General features: G+C 60.1%; 2 protein-coding genes across 2 annotated transcripts in view; one reads left to right on the top strand and one right to left on the bottom strand.

Annotated features, from left to right (window-relative positions):
- UBASH3A (ubiquitin associated and SH3 domain containing A) overlaps positions 1-2,499 on the bottom strand; it is a 32,232-nt gene extending 29,733 nt beyond the window's left edge. The window contains exons 1-2 of the mRNA XM_060198809.1: positions 2,346-2,499; positions 517-570 (exon numbers count right to left, since the gene is read on the bottom strand). Coding sequence (XP_060054792.1) covers positions 517-570; positions 2,346-2,464 — 173 coding nt within the window. The 5' untranslated portion in view covers positions 2,465-2,499. The remainder of the gene's footprint in view (positions 1-516; positions 571-2,345) is intronic.
- Positions 2,500-6,107: 3,608 nt separating this feature from the next.
- TMPRSS3 (transmembrane serine protease 3) overlaps positions 6,108-20,395 on the top strand; it is a 20,403-nt gene continuing 6,115 nt past the window's right edge. Inside the window, exons 1-8 of the mRNA XM_060197132.1 lie at positions 6,108-6,240; positions 12,390-12,500; positions 13,498-13,614; positions 13,814-13,937; positions 15,266-15,391; positions 16,252-16,295; positions 16,761-16,926; positions 19,855-20,024. Coding sequence (XP_060053115.1) covers positions 6,147-6,240; positions 12,390-12,500; positions 13,498-13,614; positions 13,814-13,937; positions 15,266-15,391; positions 16,252-16,295; positions 16,761-16,926; positions 19,855-20,024 — 952 coding nt within the window. The 5' untranslated portion in view covers positions 6,108-6,146. The remainder of the gene's footprint in view (positions 6,241-12,389; positions 12,501-13,497; positions 13,615-13,813; positions 13,938-15,265; positions 15,392-16,251; positions 16,296-16,760; positions 16,927-19,854; positions 20,025-20,395) is intronic.

The raw sequence follows: 20,395 nt of genomic DNA, 5'->3' as shown, positions 1-20,395 counted from the left end.
CCACGGGCACCCTGTAGAGAGAGCCCAAGGCCGGCCGGGACCCCTGACACTCACTCTGAACATCTGCACCACAGAGCAATGGGGTGGGGGTGGTGCCGGCTGCCCTCACCGTCTCCCCCTGTGGAGACGGCCCCAACCTCTGTCCCCCAGCGGCCCAAGGGCTCTGTCTGTCTGCTCCACAGGCCACCAGAGCCTTCACCCCCGGGTGGGCCACCTGGACCCCACCTGGCTTCCAACCCGGTGTGTCACTGCTGAGTGGCCTGCCAGCTTGGTCCCACTCTACAGTTTCTGAGACAGAGATAAAGAGAGAGCACGAGAGACAGACAGAGGGACAGAAGGGAGGGAGACCCCACAGCAGGGAGCCACCATCCGCAGAGCCACCCTGGGGCCGTCCTCGGCTCCTTGTTCCAAGTTCTCTCTCCTCTGAGGTGCTGGGTGGGAGCTGGTGGGTGGCAGAAGGCCCGGCCCGGGCGGTGGTGGGCACCCCAGCCCCTGCACATGTGGGTGCCCCCTCACCAATCAGACGCCTCTTCTACCGTCTTCCTCCCCGTGGCGGCCAGAGCCTTGAGCCTGAGGGAAGCAGACACAGGTTGCCATCAGAGCTGACCCCCGTCCCGCCCCGCCCTGGGAAAGGGGTGCTCTGCTGGCGCCCCCACACCCGAGGGCCTGAACTGTGGGTGTCCGTTGCTGAACCAGCCCCCGCCCCCGCCACCCTCCAATGTCCCCCAGAGAAGGCTGCCTCCGCCCAGCTTGGACGCCCGTTCTGGCCCTGGGTTCAAGGTCCACAAGCAAAATGCGCAGTGAGGCTGATGGGGCCCGCCCTACCGGAGGTGTGGGATCTGATGACGGTCCCTGCTCAGCTCTGCTACTGGGGGGGCCCACAGGGAGGGCTGCCCGGAGAGGCCTACCCGGGGAAGGGGTGGCACAGGGTCCCTTCCCCAAAGCCTGCGCCCACTCACCTGAGAAGGAAGCCTGGACCTGAAGCGAGGGCCCTGGGGTGCCCAGTGTGGGCTCCCCATCCTGCCCCTCTGGGCCTCTGCGCCCACTTGGCTTTGTCCCCATTTCTGTTGTCCCACAGACAGATTGGGGACCCTGGCCTCTGGGTTGGGTCAGAGCAGAGGGGGGTCCTGCTTCCCTGTGGCCACCAGGGTCCTGTTTGGGGACCCCTGTCTCCTCGCAAGCCCCAGGTCTTAGTGGGACGTCTGTCCACTGTGAGCTCGTGAGCAGGGCCGGCTTGGGAGGCCTGTTTCCCTCAGAAGCTGACCCCCAATGCCTGCGAGAGACCTCACTGACCTGGGGGCTCCCCCTGCCCTCAGGACTAAAATTTCCATGTGACATGCTCTCCTGGGAGAAATATGACCAAGCCAATACCATCCTGGGGGGTCTCTTAACTATTTTTTTCCTTCCTTCCTTCCTTCCTTCCTTCCTTCCTTCCCTCCTTCCTCTTTCATTTTTATTATCTCTATTTATTTGATAGGGGAATCCAGAAATTGAGAGGGGAGGGGGAGACAGAGAGGGAGAGAGACAGAGACCCCTGCAGCCCTGCTTCACCACTCCTGAAGCTTCCCCCCTGCAGGTGGGGACCAGGGTTCGAGCCTGTAGTGTGCGCTCTACTGGTGTGCTACTGTCCAGTCCCTTTCCCTTCCTTATTCCTCTTCCTCCCTCCTCCCCTCCCTCCCTCTCTTTCTTGTGGTATTTTTTTTAATTGCCGCCAGAGTTAGCACTGGGGCTTGATGCCTAAGCACCAAACCTATTGCTCGCAGCGGCCATTTCCCCCTATTTTCTCTTCTTCTTTCTATTTTCTTTGATAAGAGACAGAAAAATTGAGAGGGGAGGGGAAGACAGAGAGGGAGCGAGACAGAGAGACACCTGCAGCCCTGCTTCACCGCTCCTGAAGATTCCCCCTGCGGGTGGGGACTGGCGGCTCAAACCCCGGTCCTTGCTCACTGACCCCTTTCCTTACGTTCCTGGGCCTTCTGGAGAGTTCCCCGCTGCCCGTCCCATCCCACACCCACAGAAATGCCTTCTCTCCAGGGTCCCCTCCGCCCAGAGTTAGAGACACTCGCCCATCCTGGGGCCTTTCAAGACGGGTTTGAGCTGCTGACATCACCTCGTACTCCTGAGTACCCAGGGGTCCCCCCAGGCCCAGAGGCCTCCAGACCCAGAGAAGTGGGGCCCCCCTGGCTCCCCAGTGTCCTCTGTCTGGGCCAGGTGTCCCTGAGGCTGCGTCTGAGCCCCCAGCCCCGCGGCCTGGCACAGGAAGTGGACTTGCATGCCCTGCTCCCGCAGAAAACTTCAGAGCCACAGAGTGGGCTGGGGGCCCCCGCCCAGGCCCCCCTACTCACACTGTGTGTGCCGGGTAGCCCATGGCCAAGAGGGGGTCCAGCAGTGAGGGGGGCGCCCCGCGGCCCCGGGTCCTGCCCAAGACCTTGGCGTACAGCTGCGTGGGCTCCCCAGCCGCCATGAGAAGCTTCCTGCCTGCGCCTGGGGCAGGAGATAAGGCGCCTCAAACCTCAGGCCTGTGATGTTCTCACGGCGGCCAATATCCTGTCTGCATGACACACACCCGGCAGAGTCGTCGGCAGGGGCTGCGGCTCATCTCCTGGCACCCTGGGGCTCCAGGTCTGGGGGTGCAGCCAGGGCCCTGCCAGGACCGGCCTTGGGGGCTCGGAGGCCTCAGGAGCAGGGGGCAGGCAGAGGTCCCTGACTTCGGCCCCAAGGTCCTGGCCGCCCCCCCCCCCCCACCGGCCCCCTGGACAGCACCCTCGGCTCAGACCCTCTACCCTCCACCCTGGTCGTCTCTGGGTCCTCTTTCCATTTCCAGGGTGAGCACACCCAACCTGCACCCCAGGACCCGCCACACCAGGGGTCCTCGCCGGGGGGGGGGGGGGGGGGGACCCTGACCCCTCCCCTGGATGCCTGGAGCCTCTGGGGCCGGCTCTGAGGCCGCCTGGGGGCAGGGAGCAGCCATCTCCCCAGAAATGGGAGCCGCCCTCCCCAAGGCCAACCCCACCGGGTGGGAGGCTCTGATTCTGGGCCCTGCTGGAGTCCCACAGGCTGCCCTACCCCTGCCCAGCCCCCAAGCTTTCTCCCCTCAGCCTGTACGCAGGGACCCCACCCCAACTCACCGATGCATTGATTTGTCCACTTTAATTGGTTAATTATTGTATTAAATATTGCAGCTAGTTGCCAGTTAGCTGGAGTCCACTGCTCCCTGGCCTCCCTCATGGACACTTGGTGCCTGGCCCCCCTGGACAGCTGTATTGTCTGCGGGGGACCCACAAGGTGTGTGACCTGCCTCAGGCCTCTGCACGGCTGGAGGGGGGCGGACACGCCACCATGGGGTGCCCTGTGCTGGGTGCCAGGAGCCGGGCACCCACAGAAGGTGCCGGCACGTGTGTGGGGTGGGGGTGGGGACGCCGGGCTGCTGGTGAAAGGGGAGCTGCCTCTGTCCGTCTCTGTCTCGGGGGACCCCCCCACCGTCACCCGATAGGCACCCGGCTTAGGTTACCGTCCCCTCCCCCTCTGCGGCCACTGGCTGTGTCGCCCCGGTGCTGGGCAGAGGCTGTCGGTGGACATCTCCCCGGGGTGGCCCCAACGTCTCGGCCGCGGAGGATGAACAGGGCGGCCGGCTGTGCGGGAGGGCATGGCGGTGGCTGAGCCGGTGAGTGGGCAGGAGACCGAGGGTCTCGGGCAGCGAGGTCCCCTTGGGGGCGCTGAGCTGGGTGGGGCTGCTGGGCCAGGGACCCCGTCTGGGCAGGCCTCCCCAACAAGTGGCGTGTCCCCGGAGGCTAGAGCTCAGGCCTGGGGTCCAGGGGCCGCGTGGCCCCCTGGGCATCGCGCCCTCCCCGCAGGGAGATGGGGACACATGAGGGGGGCTGTTGAGGCCGTGCACCCCCGCAGGGGACAGCTCTGGGGACCCTCCCGGGACCACGCTGGCAGGGGTGGGGTGGGGGGAGAGGTGGGCCGAGAAGGAAGAGACCCTCAGACATCACCGCCCCGTCCCCCAGCTCCAGGCTCCGCAGGGTGGAATGTTCTGGCAGGAACCAGAGCTGGTGACGCCCGGTGCCAGCAGGTCTGCCGTGCCCCCCCCCATGTTGGGAGAGACGGGCACCCGGTAACTAGGTCAGACCAAGCTCTGGCCACCGGGAGTCACAGGTGGAGGGTGGGCGGACCCCTCCTGGCCGCCTGTGGGCGGGGAGCACAGAGCCCTGTGAGTGTCCAGGGCTGCGTGTGGCAGGGGGTGGGGGGTAGGGGGGTGGGGGGTGGGCCGTGCCCGGGCAGGACCAGGGGCCAGTTCAAGCCGGACAGACGGCAGTGGGGCACCAGCAGAAAAGTTGTGCTCTGAAGGCAGACCAACTTTTTCTAAAAACTTATTTTTTTAGTTATTTATTTGGACAGACAAAAATTGATAGGGAAGTGGGAGAGAGAGAGAGAGAGAGAGAGAGAGAGACAGAGAGACACATGCTGACCTGCTCTATCACTCGTGAAGCTTCCCTCCCGTAGGTGGGGACCAGGGGCTTGAACCTGGGTCCTTGTGTGTGGTGACAGGTGTGTTCAACTGGGTATACCACTGACTGGCCCGAGCACTTCATATAATATATTGTATTATATTATATTATGTTATGTTATATTATATTCTATTTTTTATTGCCACTGGAATGACTGCTGGAGCTTGGTGCCGGCATTACAAACCCACCACCCTGGTGGCCATTTTTTTCCATTTAAAATTAAAAAAAAATTATCTTTATTTATTTATTGGATAGAGACAGCCAGAAGTTTAGAGGGAAGGGGGCGATAGAGAGCTTGCCCCCTGCAGGTGGGGACTGGGGGCTTGAACCCGGGTCCTTGCACACTGTAACATGTGCACCAAACCAGGTGCACCATCACCCGCACCCCCATTGTTTTTGTTTGACAGGACAGAGAGAAACTGAGAGAGGAGAGGGGGAGAGAGAGAGGAGAGAGGCAGAGAGACCCCGCAGCCCTGCTTCACCGCCTGTGAAGCTTCTCCCCTGCAGGTGGGGGTCTCTCTGAGTAGCCAAACCTTTAGAGAATAGTAGATTGTATTACACCCCAAAATGCTACTTTAGGGAGTAGGGCGATGGCGCAGAGGGTTAAGCACTTGTGGCGCAAAGCACAAGGACGGGCTTAAGGACCCGGTTCAAGCCCCAGATTCCCACCTGCAGGGGAGTCGCTTCACAGGCGATGAAGCAGGTCTGCAGGTGTCTGTCTTTCTCTCCCCCTCTCTGTCTTCCCCTCCTCTCTCCATTTCTCTCTGTCCTATCCAACAACAATGACATCAACAACAACAATAATAACTACAACAACAATAAAATACAACAAGGGCAACAAAAGGGAATAAATAAATAAATAAATAAATAAATATTTTTGGGAGTCGGGCGGTAGCACAATGGGTTAAGCGCATGTGGCACAAAGCACAAGGACCACTGTAAAGATCCTGGTTCGAGCCCCCGGCTCCCCACCTGCAGGGGAGTCGCTTCACAGGCGGTGAAGCTGGTCTGCAGGTGTCTGTCTTTCTCTCCCCCTCTCCATCTTCCCCTCTTCTCTTTATTTCTCTCTGTCCTATCCAACAACAACAACAGCATCAATAACAATAATAAGTACAACAATAAAAAAACAAGGGCAATAAAAGGGTAAATAAATATTTTTAAAAAATGCTACTTTAGCATAAGGATAATTTTGAGTTGAATTTTACTGATGTCAAGTTCCATTGAAAAAAAGCCAAAAACAAGCTCGAACCCGAGTCCTTGTGCATGGAGACAGGTGTGTTCTACTGGGTGTGCCCTGCCGGCCCCAGCAGCTCCTCCTCTGAGCGACATGCAGCCTGGGGGCTTCTGGGTGGTGGAGGATGGGCGTCCGGTGAGGCCTGACTGGCGGGAGAGGAGCATGGTCGGACGGGTGATGGCAGAATCGAGGGCGTCTGTCAGTCCCGTGCGGCCTCCCTCTCCTGGGTGGCTCAGCAGATGAATCGGAGTGTTGTTCGGAGAGCAAAGGTCTGAGCGCCTTTCCCTGGGCCACTGCGGAGGCGGCGGGAGGCAGAAGGCCCAGCTGAGCCGGCATCCCGGCCTCTCCTCTGCCAGAAGCTGGAGGGGGAGCCAGGCCTCAGGGCTCCTGAGATCGTCACCATGGGGGAGAACGACCCTCCTGCCGCGGAGGCCCCCTTCTCCTTCCGCTCCCTGTTTGGCTTGGACCAGCTGAAGATCAGCCCGGTGGTGCCAGGTAAGCGGAGAACCCCCTGGACTCTGCTTCTGCCCCGGGGCTGGCCCTGGGTGCTGGGATCCCCAAGGGTGGGCGGCAGGAGAGAAGGGGTCACTCTGGGGGCTCCTTCCCAAGTGTCCTCTGTGGGAGCCCTTCTGAGCTCCAGATCCAGATTCCCGGGTGGGCGTGGAGGTGATGCTGGCCTGGAAGTCCCTGGGCCACCCCCCCACCCCCCGCCGCCCTGCGGAGGGTGTTGTTGGCACTTCTCAGTGGGCACAGACTATGACCCACATAGTCAACGACTGCCACCTCTCCAGATTCAAAGGAGGTCTCGAAACTTTACATCAGGCTCAACCTGATGCTGTTGACTGGCTACGGAAGAAGGGCAAACGCTAGAAGAAGAAGTGGGCTGTGACGGCCAAGAGCCATGGACGCAGTCACTTCCTCTCCACTGGACCAAGCACCAACTCTTATAATTTTTATTTTCATGAGGGAGAGAGGGAGAGAGAGCCTGGAGCCCTGGCCAGCTCTGGCTTAAGGGGGTGCTGGGGCTTGAACCCAGGGCCTCAGGCAAGCAGGTCGGTGCTGTAACTGGACTCTCTCTGGCCCTAGCAGTGGTAATTAGGTAACTGGAGTTTAAAGATTCATTTAGGAGGCCGGGTGGTGGTGTACCTGGTTAAGCGCACATCGTGCAAAGCACAAGGACCCGCACAAGGATCTGGGTTCCAGCCCCCGGCCCCCCACCTGCAGGGGTGAAGCTTCACAAGTGATGAAGCAGGTCTGCAGGTGTCTGTCTATCTCACCCTCCCCTCTCAATTTCTCTCTGTCCTGTCCAATAAAATGGGGAGAATGGCCACCAGGAGCCGTGGATTCATAGTGCCGGCACTGAGCCCTGGAGGCAAAAAGAAATAAAGAGACCAAAAGTTTATTTCCTTATTCACGGGAGAGAGGGAGACCCGCGCGCTTCACCCTGGAGACCTCGGGGAGCCAGTGACAGTGACGATGACACCACCAACATGGTGACTAAAGGACTGGCCGGTTCGTCCCTTTCTTTGGAGAGGATGGAGGATGTGAGGCACTTCTGCTTCAGAGAGGCCGTGTGTCTTGGTGGTTGTCCAAAGCCCTCACAGACTGAAAGGGGCTGGGGCGATGAAAAAATGACTCTGGTGGGGAGAGAGAGAGAGAGAGAAATAATGAAAGAGAGAGAAAGAAGGATAGAAAGGACCATATTCGCCTCTTAAAACAGCTGCCCCCCTCCCCCCACCACTGTCCCTCCAGTGTCCCCTGCGTCCCCTCTCACCCCGTCACCCCATCACCCCTCTGCCTCCAGGATGAGTCTCTGGACTCGCTTTCTGTGGACACTGTCCCGGTTTCATCCCCACAGCCAAGAGACCACCTGGCATCTTGGGGGTGGTGTCCATGGGGATAGTGGGGACAGAGGGAGGGCTGAGCCCACCCCTGGACCCTCACGGGCTCCTGGCTCTTCTGCAGAGCTGGGGTGATGAGAGTCTCTGAGAGTGGGTGTCTCTGAGCAGGGTGCTGCAGAGCTGGGGGTGATGAGAGTCTCTGAGAGTGGGGGTCTCTGAGCAGGGTGCCGGTGCTGCAGGGCTGGGGTGATGAGAGTCTCTGAGAGTGGGGGTCTCTGAGCAGGGGTGCTTCAGGGCTGGGGTGATGAGAGTCTCTGAGAGTGGGGGTCTCTGAGCAGGGTGCTGCAGGGCTGGGGTGATGAGAGTCTCTGAGAGTGGGGGTCTCAGAGCAGGGTGCTGCAGAGCTGGGGGTGATGAGAGTCTCTGAGAGTGGGGGTCTCTGAGCAGGGTGCTGCAGGGCTGGGGTGATGAGAGTCTCTGAGAGTGGGGGTCTCAGAGCAGGGTGCTGCAGGGCTGGGGTGATGAGAGTCTCTGAGAGTGGGGGTCTCTGAGCAGGGTGCTGCAGGGCGGGGGTGATGAGAGTCTCTGAGAGTCTGAGCAGGGTGCTGCAGGGCGGGGGTGATGAGAGTCTCTGAGAGTCTGAGCAGGGTGCTGCAGGGCTGGGGTGATGAGAGTCTCTGAGAGTGGGGGTCTCTGAGCAGGGGTGCTTCAGGGCTGGGGTGATGAGAGTCTCTGAGAGTGGGGGTCTCTGAGCAGGGTGCTGCAGGGCTGGGGTGATGAGAGTCTCTGAGAGTGGGGGTCTCTGAGCAGGGTGCTGCAGGGCTGGGGTGATGAGAGGCTCTGAGAGTGGGGGTCTCTGAGCAGGGTGCTGCAGGGCTGGGGTGATGAGAGTCTCTGAGAGTCTGAGCAGGGTGCTGCAGGGCGGGGGTGATGAGAGCCTCTGAGAGTGGGGGTCTCTGAGCAGGGTGCTGGTGCTACAGGGCTGGGGTGATGAGAGTCTCTGAGAGTGGGGGTCTCTGAGCAGGGTGCTGGTGCTGCAGGGCTGGGGTGATGAGAGTCTCTGAGAGTGGGGGTCTCTGAGCAGGGTGCTGCAGGGCTGGGGTGATGAGAGGCTCTGAGAGTGGGGGTCTCTGAGCAGGGTGCTGCAGGGCTGGGGTGATGAGAGTCTCTGAGAGTCTGAGCAGGGTGCTGCAGGGCGGGGGTGATGAGAGCCTCTGAGAGTGGGGGTCTCTGAGCAGGGTGCTGGTGCTGCAGGGCTGGGGTGATGAGAGTCTCTGAGAGTGGGGGTCTCTGAGCAGGGTGCTGGTGCTGCAGGGCTGGGGTGATGAGAGGCTCTGAGAGTGGGGGTCTCTGAGCAGGGTGCTGCAGGGCTGGGGTGATGAGAGGCTCTGAGAGTGGGGGTCTCTGAGCAGGGTGCTGCAGGGCGGGGGTGATGAGAGTCTCTGAGAGTGGGGGTCTCTGAGCAGGGTGCTGCAGGGCGGGGGTGATGAGAGTCTCTGAGAGTGGGGGTCTCTGAGCAGGGTGCTGCAGGGCTGGGGTGATGAGAGTCTCTGAGAGTGGGGGTCTCTGAGCAGGGTGCTGCAGGGCTGGGGTGATGAGAGTCTCTGAGAGTGGGGGTCTCTGAGCAGGGTGCTGGTGCTGCAGGGCTGGGGTGATGAGAGTCTCTGAGAGTGGGGGTCTCTGAGCAGGGTGCCAGTGCTGCAGGGCTGGGGTGATGAGAGCCTCTGAGAGTGGGGGTCTCTGAGCAGGGTGCTGGTGCTGCAGGGCTGGGGTGATGAGAGTCTCTGAGAGTGGGAGTCTCTGAGCAGGGGTGCTTCAGGGCTGGGGTGATGAGAGTCTCTGAGAGTGGGGGTCTCTGAGCAGGGTGCTGGTGCTGCAGGGCTGGGGTGATGAGAGTCTCTGAGAGTGGGGGTCTCTGAGCAGGGTGCTGCAGGGCTGGGGTGATGAGAGTCTCTGAGAGTGCGGGTCTCAGAGCAGGGTGCTGCAGGGCTGGGGTGATGAGAGCCTCTGAGAATGGGGGTCTCTGAGCAGGGGTGCTGCAGGGCTGGGGTGATGAGAGCTTCTGAGAATGGGGGTCTCTGAGCAGGGGTGCTGCACGGCTGTGGTGATGAGAGCCTCTGAGAGTGGGGGTCTCTGAGCAGGGGTACTGCAGGGCTGGGGTGATGAGGGTCTCTGAGCAGGGCGCTGCAGGGCTGGGGTGATGAGGGTCTCTGAGCAGGGGTGCTGCAGGGCTGGGTGATGAGGGTCTCTGAGAGTGGGGGTCTCTGAGCAGGGTGCTGCAGGGCTGGGGTTATGAGAGCCTCTGAGAGTGGGGGTCTCTGAGCAGGGTGCTGCAGGGCTGGGGTGATGAGAGCCTCTGAGAATGGGGGTCTCTGAGCAGGGTGCTGCAGGGCGGGGGTGATGAGAGGCTCTGAGAGTGGGGGTCTCTGAGCAGGGTGCTGCAGGGCGGGGGTGATGAGAGTCTCTGAGAGTGGGGGTCTCTGAGCAGGGTGCTGCAGGGCTGGGGTGATGAGAGTCTCTGAGAATGGGGGTCTCTGAGCAGGGTGCTGCAGGGCGGGGGTGATGAGAGTCTCTGAGAGTGGGGGTCTCAGAGCAGGGTGCTGCAGGGCTGGGGTGATGAGAGTCTCTGAGAGTGGGGGTCTCTGAGCAGGGTGCTGCAGGGCTGGGGTGATGAGAGTCTCTGAGAGTGGGGGTCTCTGAGCAGGGTGCTGCAGGGCGGGGGTGATGAGAGTCTCTGAGAGTGGGGGTCTCTGAGCAGGGTGCTGCAGGGCGGGGGTGATGAGAGTCTCTGAGAGTGGGGGTCTCTGAGCAGGGTGCTGCAGGGCGGGGGTGATGAGAGTCTCTGAGAGTGGGGGTCTCAGAGCAGGGTGCTTCAGGGCTGGGGTGATGAGAGCCTCTGAGAATGGGGGTCTCTGAGCAGGGGTGCTGCAGGGCTGGGTGATGAGGGTCTCTGAGAGTGGGGGTCTCTGAGCAGGGTGCTGCACGGCTGGGGTGATGAGAGCCTCTGAGAGTGAGGGTCTCTGAGCAGGGCGCTGCAGGGCTGGGGTGATGAGGGTCTCTGAGCAGGGGTGCTGCAGGGCTGGGTGATGAGGGTCTCTGAGCAGGGGTGCTGCAGGGCTGGGTGATGAGGGTCTCTGAGCAGGGGTGCTGCAGGGCTGGGTGATGAGGGTCTCTGAGCAGGGTGCTGCAGGGCTGGGTGATGAGGGTCTCTGAGCAGGGGTGCTGGTCCGGCTCGGGGCGGCAAGGCTGTGAAGAGACACTGACGGCCTGGAGCCGAGAGCCGGGGCCTCTGACTGCTGACCCCTGAGATGAAGACATGGACGTCCCTCATGGCACCCCGTGACCCTCGACCATTTCCCCCTCTCACCCCCTAGCCTGCCTGCCTCCTGCCTTCCTTTAATCCATCCTTGTCTCCTTCCTTCCTTCCTTCCTTCCTTCCTTCCTTCCTTCCTTCCTTCCTTCTTTTAATTCTTTCTTCTTTTCATCCATCCATCCATTAATCTGTCCATTAGGTCATCCATTTACTCAGTTATCCATTTACCTTCTTATCCACCCATCACCCATCATCCATCCATCCATCATCCATCCATCCATGCATCCTCCATCTATCTATCCCTCCATCCATCCATCCATCCACCCATCTGTCATTCATCTATCCATCATCCCTCCACCCATCCATCATTCATCCATCCATCATCCATCCATCATCCATCCATCCATCCATCCATCATCCATTCATTTATCCATCCATCCATCCATCCATCCGTCTACCTGTGATCCTTCCATCCACCCACCCACCTATCCACCCACCACCGGTTTATTCACCATCCATCATCCACCCATCCATCCATCCACCCATCATCCATCCATCCATCATCCATCCATCCATCCATCCATCCATCCATCCATCATCCATTCATCCATCCATCATCCATTCATCCATCCATCCATCCATCCATCCATCATCCATTCATCCATCCATCATCCATTCATCCATCCATCCATCCATCATCCATCCATCCATCATCCATTCATCCATCCATCCATCCATCCATCCATCATCCATCCATCATCCATCCATCCATCCATCCATCCATCCATCATCCATTCATCCATCCATCCATCCATCCATCCATCCATCCATCATCCATCCATCATCCATCCATCCATCCATCCATCCATCATCCATCCATCATCCATCCATCCATCCATCCATCCATCATCCATCCATCCATCCATCCATCCATCCATCCATCCATCATCCATCCATCATCCATCCATCCATCCATCCATCCATCCATCCATCCATCCGTCTACCTGTGATCCTTCCACCCACCCACCCACCACCGGTTTAGTCACCATCCGTCCATCCATCCGTCCATCCGTCCATCCATCCGTCCACCTGTGATCCACCCCTCACCCCCACTATCTGTCCTCCCTCCGTCCTCCTGCTCCTCGCTCGCTCAGTCACCCACCGAGGACCCGTCCGCTGCTGAGCCCTGGCACAGCACAGGCAGAGCTGCCCCTGCCCTCTCGCCCCACGCCTGCGGGGCTCCTGCTGGCCTTGCCTCTGCCTCCCGCTTGCCCCGCCGCAGCCCTGCTTGTTCTTTCCCTGCGCGGTGCCGTCCACGCGTCCCCCGGGCTGAATCCTGGGAGTGGGCCCAAGGAGGAGAGACCCAAGGAAGCTCCCGGAGGGACAGCGCCCCAGGTCGAGGGCGGGCCAGCGAGGGCCGGGCTGTGCAGAGTGACCACGACCCATGTCCCCTCTGGGGCTGCTGCCCTCCGTCCCTCCCTCCCTTTCAGACGCTGACGCCGTGGCCGCCCAGCTGCTGTCTGTGCTGCCCCTCAAGCTCTTCCCCGTGCTGGTCATTGGGGTCATCGCGCTGACCGTGGCTCTGGCCGTGGGGCTGGGTGGTGAGCACGTGAATTACGCAGCAGGCCCGCAGCTTGAATGAGCGCGGCGGGGGTGGGGCGCGGGCAGGGGGGACACTGCGGCCCGGGCTGTGGCCGCAGGGGGACAGAGGGTTGGAAGGGGGGGACACTGGCCAGGCTAGGGGTCCTGTCACCAGGAGGCTGCCAGCCAGAGACAGCTGAGAAATTAAAATTGGATCCCGCGGGAGTGAAGGTTCTGGGCGGGGTGGCCAGGCCCCGCTGTGGCTCCCCAAGAAGGGACTCACAGGACAGATGTGGGGCTCCCGTCTAAGGAATCATTTCTTTCTTTCTTTTTTTTTTAACTTTCTTTTAAAAATTTTGAAAAATATTTGTTTATTCCCTTTTGTTGTCCTTGTTGTTTTATTATTGTAGCTATTATTGATGTCGTTGTTGTTGGATAGGACAGAGAGAAATGGAGAGAGGAGGGGAAGACAGAGAGGGGGAGAGAAAGACAGACACCTGCAGACCTGCTTCACCGCCTGGGAAGTGACTCCCCTGCAGGTGGGGAGCCGGGGGCTCGAACCGGGATCCTAACGCCGGTCCATGTGCTTTATGCCACGTGTGCTTAACCTGCTGTGCTACCGCCCGACTCCCTAAACTTTATTTTATTTGATAGAAAAAGAGAGAAATTGAGGCAGAAGAGGGAGACAGAGAGGGAGAGAGACAGAGAGGCACCTGCAGCCCTGCTTCACCACTCGTAAAGCTTTCCCCCTGCAGGTGGGGACCTGGGGCTCGAACCCGGGTCCTTGCTTAACCAGGTGCGCCACCGCCCAGCCCCCTCGGTCATCAGACAAGTCCCCCCTCCCCACCTGCTCCGCCCTGGGGTCTCCGTGTTGCTCAGTCACAGGCGGGGAGGGGCCTGGGGTCCTGCACCCTGGGCTTCCCGGGGCTGGGGGCCGGGGTTCTGACCTCCAGGGTGGGCAGTGGGGGATGCTGCCCGGCGAGCCCCTGACGCCCCTGACGCCCCCGCCCTGCCCAGTCCACTTCGACTGCTCGGGGAGGTTCCGCTGCAGCTCCTCCTTCAAGTGCATCGAGCTGACCGCGCGCTGTGACGGCGTCCCCGACTGCAGGGATGGGGAGGACGAGTTCCGCTGTGGTAGGTCCCGCCCGCCCGCCCGTCTGTCCACTTGCACTCGGCCCGTCCAGCCGGACTCGTCCCCGGGAGGGGTCACCGCCGGGAGGGTGGAAGAGGGAATCACAGGGGTGGGGGCAGGAGGGGTGCAGCTGAGTGAGGAGGGGCGGGGACCCGATGGCCACTCACGGGATTGTCCTCCCCACCCCCCGGCTGTGGCCAGTCCGCGTGAGCGGCCAGAGAGCAGTTCTGCAGGTGTTCACGGCCGCCGCCTGGAGGACCCTGTGTTCCGAGGACTGGGAGGACCAGTATGGCAGCATTGCCTGTGCCCAGCTGGGCTACTCGAGGTGATGGAGCAGGGCAGGGCCTGGGGACGGGCCTGGGGAGGGCACAGGGTCTAGGGACGGGCGCCGGGGAGGACAGGGCCTGAGGACAAGTGCTGGGGGCACAGAGCCTGGGGACAGGTGCCGGGGTGGGGACAGGGCCCAAGGTCTGGGGATGGGTGCCAGCGGCCGGGCCCAGCGGAGGTCACTCCCCCCCCCCCCCACAGTGGGAGCAGCACAGACAGCGGCGCAAACGCCCCTCCCCCCCCACACACACCGTCAGTGGCTCAGGCCACACTGTCACCAATGCTGGAGCCCAAGTGCTTGTCACCCAAAGGCCACTTCGTCCAGCAGCCGAGAGCAAGGCCCCCGGGTACCGGTGTCCCGGATGGCAGGATCACGTCTCAGAGTCTCAGCGACGTCGGAGCCTCAGCCCTGCGCCTGAGGTGTTCTCTGAAAAGGGGTCTCAGCAGGGGCCAGCGAGGGAGAGAAAAGGGGTCCCGGCTGGCTGCAGGGGTGTGACACCTCCCCTGAGCACAGTCCTCTGCAGGGCAGCCCCCAACCTCCCCACTGGGCTGGACTCTCCTCACACTAAGCCCGGGCTCCCCGCTCCCGCTGGTGGGCCCCACTGCCCCCGCCAGGTGAGCCGGCATGGAGAGGCCCCCAGGGTCAGTCAGGACACACTTTGGGGTGGGCTCAGCCCGGCTCCCTCATCCGACTTCCGGAATTTGGGGGTGGTGACAGTCTCGTGGGGTGGCCGTGACTGCCCCCGACCCTGCCGTGCCCTGCCCACCCGGCACAGCTGTCTTGGCGCTGCCCATGGTCACCCCACTTGGTCCTGTCTTCTTGTCCCTGGGGGGCTTTGCTGTCTGAATGCCACCGCCCCTCCCCGGAATGGTGTGACAGCCTCCCCGTGTCCCGGCCCTAACCTGGGGTGGATGACCCTCCTTCACGCTGCTCAGGGTGGGGGCGGATGGTCGAGTGAGGAGGGAGCTGAAGGGGTCCAGGGTGGCGGGTCTCCCTTCCTCCCCGGGCTCGGGAGTCCGGGGGAGGGTGCAGCCCGGTGACGGGGGTCTCCCAGGTCTGGGGTGCCCACCCGCCCTGACTGCCTCTGCTCCCTGCCCCTGCTGACAGACAGCCTGCGGCCCCACGGGGGTCTCCAGCCCCCGGGGAGGGGTCTCCCCAGCTCCGCAGGGAGGAGCATCACTACCTGGTCTGGGCCGTTTGGGGCGCACTGGGCTGGGCCCCCAGAAACTTGCTGAATTGACCAGCAGGCTTGGGGCTCAGGGACACGGGACACGTGACGGATCTGGGGCGCGGCCTGAGCGTCTCTGGGGTCCCTGTGCCCACAGCTACACCGGCTCGGCGCCCCTGCGGCTGGATCTGCTGGAGGAGCGGTTCCAGCAGGACTTTGCTGCCATAAACCACCTGCTGCCTGCAGAGAAGGTGGCCGCCCTGCACCACTCGGTGTACGCCAGGTGAGCGGGGAAGTCTCCACCGGCGGGAGGGGCTCCCGGTGTCCTGGGCTGGCTGGCCGGTCTCTGGGGGTGCAAGGCCCTGACCCCCCACGCCAGGGACTGTGTGAGCCCACAGCGCCGACGGAGGGTGTGAGTGGGGCCTGCCCCTCACTGAGAGGTGTCGGAGTGAGAACGGTCAGAGGGAGAGGAAGGGAGGAGATGAGAAAGACCAGCAGACGAGTGGCAGAGAAAAAGCTAGAAAAACAAACCCAGGCCACGTTCTACTGTGTGTTTCCCCTTCTGTGCTTATCTCTTCACTTCTGCTCATGTTTCCTTTTAAAAATATTTATTTATGCATTCCCTTTTGTTGCCCTTGTTGTTTTTATCGTTGTAGTTATTATTGTTGTTATTGATGTCGTCGTTGTTGGATAGGACAGAGAGACATGGAGAGAGGAGGGGAAGACACAGAGGGGGAGAGACAGACAGACACCTGCAGACCTGCTTCACCGCCTGGGAAGCGACCCCCCTGCAGGTGGGGAGCCGGGGCTCAAACTGGGATCCTTATGCCGGTCCTTGCGCTTTGTGCCACCTGCGCTTAACCTGCTGTGCTACCGCCCAGCTCCCATTTCTGCCCATTTTTAATGATAGATAGATACATAGACAGATAGATAGACAGACACACAGATGAGCAAGACCCCAGAGCCCTGCCGAGCTCTGGCTGATCGTGGTGCCGGGCTTGAACCTAGGCCCTCAGAGCCTCGGGCAGGCTGGCCTTTGGCAGAGCCCCTTTGCTGTGTCCCCGGCCCCCTGGAGACCATTTGCTGCAGTCTTCTAAGGTGTCCACCACAGAGACGGGGTCTCACACTGACTCCTTTCTTTAGGGAGGGGTGTCCCTCAGGCCGTGTGGTCACGCTGAAGTGCACAGGTGAGCGTCCGAGCCACAGAGCCCACTGCCTGCTCACTCACCCCCACTTCTGGGAGGGCGCCCCCCACCGGGGCCAGGGTGGTGGCTGCGTGGCCCCCTGAGGGGGCAGGTCACCTGCCGCCTTCGCTCTGGGATCCCCTTGCTCCCTGGGGGGCTTTGCTGCCTGAACGCCCCTGCTCTCCCCGGAACAGAGTGACAGCGTCCTCGTGTCCCGGCTCCACCCCGGGGTGGACACCCCTCCTTCCGGCTGCATGGGGTCACAATGCAGGGGTGGAGTGTGAGGGCTCAGGGTAGGGGTGGACAGGCCGAGTGAGGAGGGGGCTGGCGGAGTCCAGGGTGGGGGGGTCTCCTTTCCTCCCAAGGCTCAGGCATCCTGGGGAGGGCGCAGCCCGGTGACGGGGGTCTCCCAGGTCTGGGGTGCCGCCCGCCCCGACCACCCCCTCCCTTGCCCCCCCCCGCCCGCAGTCTGCGGCTTGAGAAGGGGCTCCAGCCCCCGCATCGTGGGGGGGAACGCGTCCTCCCTGGCACAGTGGCCCTGGCAGGCCAGCCTGCAGTACCAGGGCTACCACCTGTGTGGGGGCTCCATCATCACCCCCGTGTGGATCGTCACGGCTGCCCACTGCGTGTACGAGTGAGTGTGACCTTCCTGGCCTGACCAGGGCGGGGGCGGGGGCGGGACGTGGCCACGGTGAGCAGGGCCCCTTCCCGCCCATGGCTGGGGGCCACGGGGCCCCACACAGGACTGCACACCTGCAGCTGTTTTTATTTATTTATTTATTATTGATTAACAAAACCATAGGGTAGGAGGGGTACAACTCCACACAATTCCCACCACCCAATCTCCATATCCCACCCCCTCCCCTGATAGCTTTCCCATTCTCCATCCCTCTGGGAGTATGGACCCAGGGTCATTGTGGGTTGCAGAAGGTGGAAGGTCTGGCTTCTGTAATTGCTTCCTCGCTGAACATGGGCGTTGACGGGTCGGTCCATACTCCCAGTCTGCCTCTCTCTTTCCCTAGTAGGGTGGGTCTCTGGGGAAGCTGAGCTCCAGGACACATTGGTGGGGCCTTCAGTCCAGGGAAGCCTGGCTGGCATCCTGATGGCATCTGGAACCTGGTGGCTGAAAAGAGAGTTAACATATGAAGCCAAACAATTTGTTGAGCAATCGCAGGGTCATAGGGTAGGTCCATTTCTAACCTTCTGAGAGTTCTCCAGACTGTTCTCCACAGAGGTTGGACCAATTGACATTCCCACCAGCAGTGCAGGAGGGTTCCTTTGACCCCACACCCTCAATTCCCCTCCTGGGGATATATCCTAAGGAACCCAACACATCCATCCAAAAAGATCTGTGTACACATATGTTCTTGGCAGCACAATTTGTAATAGCCAAAACCTGGAAGCAACCCAGGTGTCTAACAACAGATGAGTGGCTGAGCAAGTTGTGGTATATATACACAATGGAATACTACTCAGCTGTAAAAAATGGTGACTTCACCGTTTTCAGCTGATCTTGGATGGACCTTGAAAAAATCATGTTGAGTGAAATAAGTCAGAAACAGAAGGATGAATATGGGATGATCTCACTCTCAGGCCGAAGTTGAAAAACAAGATTAGAAAAGAAAACACAAGTTGAACCTGAAATGGAATTGGAGTATCGCACCAAAGTAAAAGACTCTGGGGTGGGTGGGTGGGTGGGTGGGGAGAATACAGGTCCATGAAAAATGATGAATGAAATAGTGGAGGTTGTATTGCTAAATGGGAATCTGGGGAATGTTATGCATGTAAAAAAAAAAAAAAGAAGTAGAAACGCAAAGCAGAAATTGAAATTAAAAAAAAAAAAAATTCTCATGCCCAAGAAGGAGGTACAAAAATAGATCTTGGAACCTGAAGCAGGAGTTACTGACTTCAATCTTTAGCACTAAATTTGCTGTAGTGAAGCTCTGATCTTCTATCTCTGACCAATAAATAAATCATAAAGAAAAATAAAAATAGAATTACTCAATACTAAAAAAAAAAAACAAAAAAAAAAACAATTTGTTGAGCAATCATGGACCCAAAGCTTGGAATAGTGGAGAGGAAGTGTTAGGGAGGTACTCACTGCAAACTCTAGTGTAGTCCTGCTTTCAGGTATATATTTTGCAGTAGTTTATGGATACGTGTGCACATAAGCTCTCTCTCACAGAACCTGGTCTATATCTAGGTTTTGAGACTTTGTTAGAAAGTGAACTACCTGAGATGAAATTAGAGTGAACTATAAAAGGAAAGGTCTCACCCGAGTAATGAAGCTGAAGGGTTGTCATTCCACACGTGAAGTCTCTGGACACAGTCTGAGCTGAAGCATGTTGAGGTGGCAATCGTTGCATAGCTGTTTTTTTTTTTAAATACTTTAATTTCTTTATTACTGGATAGAGGCAGAGAGAAATGGAGAGAGGAGGGGGAGAGAGAGAGACACCAGCAGCCCTGCCTCACCGCTCATGAAGCTTCCTCCCTGCAGGTGGGGACGGGGGCTTGAACCCGGATCCTTGCGCTTCGCCCTATGTGCGCTTACCCTGGTGCGCCACCACCCGGCCCCCCTCCCCTTCTGATTGCCTCCAGGGTGACTGCCGGAGCTCGGCGCCAGCACTGCAGATCCACCATTCTCAGTGGCCTGTCTTTTTCTTCTTTCTTTCTTTCTTTCTTTCTTTCTTTCTTTCTTTCTTTCTTTCTTTCTTTCTTTCTTTCTTTCTTTCTTTCCTATTTTATTTGATAGCACAGAGAGAAATTAAGAGGGGAGGGGAGGCAGAGGGGGAGAGACGGAGAGACACCTGCAGCCCTGCTTCACCACTCGTGCGCCTTCACAGGGAAGGGAGACAGGCAGGGAGACAGCACAGCGGAAGGAGCCCAGCCTTGCACGCCCGAGTCCTGGAGGCTGCAGGTTCAGTCCCCGAGGACCTCCAACGACAGTCTAGCGGTGGTCTGCTCTCTGTCATTCTCTCTCTCTTATGAAAATAAACAAATTCATCTTTATGATTTATTTATTTTTTCTTACATTTGACAAGACAGAGAAATTGAGAGCAGAGAGGAGGGCAGAAAGGGAGACAGAGACAGAGAGACACCTGCAGCCCTGCTTCACCACTCGTGAAGCTTTCCCACCCTGCAGGTGGGGGCCGGGGGATTGAACCAGGGACCTTGAGCATGGGAACACGCCCTCGCTGCCACCTGGTCCCTGTCTTCCTCCTCCTCCTCCTCCTCCTCCTCCTCCTCCTCCTCCTCCTCCTCCTCGTCTTCTTTTTCTTCTTTAGGGAGAGAGTGAGAGTAAGCCAGTCTGTGCCGGGCTGGGGATGGAGCAGGCCGCAGGGGCAGGGTCCTCAGAGCTGTGGGTGTCGAGACCTGCGCTGCAGAGTGGCCGTGACCAGCCAGTGACTGAGCAGGGACCCCAAGAGCTGAGCTGGGCTCCCAGATGCCCCAGGCCCTCCGGGGAGCAGAGAGGAAGCTTCCAGACAGCACGGGAGGGGGCTGCAGCCTCTCTCTCCCCGCCCTGCGTCCCGGGCCCAGAGCTCAGCACCCCCTCCTGCCGCAGCCTTTACGTCCCCAAGTCCTGGACGGTCCAGGTGGGGCTGGTCTCCCTGCTGGACAGCCCGGCGCCCTCGCACCTGGTGGACAGAATCATCTACCACAGCAAATACAGGCCCAAGCGGCTGGGGAATGACGTCGCCCTCATGAAGCTGGCAGAGCCGCTGGCCTTCAACGGTACGGCCCAGCCAGGACCCCTGGCCTGTTCCCCAGCCTGTCCCCTCGCTCTGTCCCCCAGCCTCTCCCCTCACTCTGTCCCCCCAGCCTCTCCCCTCACTCTGTCCCCCCAGCCAGGACCCCTGGCCTGTCCGCCAGCCTGTCCCCTCACTCTGTCCCCCCGGCCTCTCCCCTCACTCTGTCCCCCCAACCTGTCCCCTCACTCTGTCCTCCAGCCTGTCCCCTCACTCTGTCCCCCCAGCCTGTCCCCTCACTCTGTCCTCCCAGCCTCTCCCCTCACTCTGTCCCCCAGCCTCTCCCCTCGCTCTGTCCCCCCAGCCTGTCCCCTCACTCTGTCCCCCAGCCTCTCCCCTCGCTCTGTCCCCCAGCCT

The sequence above is a fragment of the Erinaceus europaeus genome, chromosome 9 (assembly GCF_950295315.1).
Source record: "Erinaceus europaeus chromosome 9, mEriEur2.1, whole genome shotgun sequence".
Taxonomy (NCBI): Eukaryota; Metazoa; Chordata; class Mammalia; order Eulipotyphla; family Erinaceidae; genus Erinaceus; species Erinaceus europaeus.
Note: the sequence above shows the minus strand (reverse complement) of the source record. Positions and strands in the feature narration are given on the sequence as shown.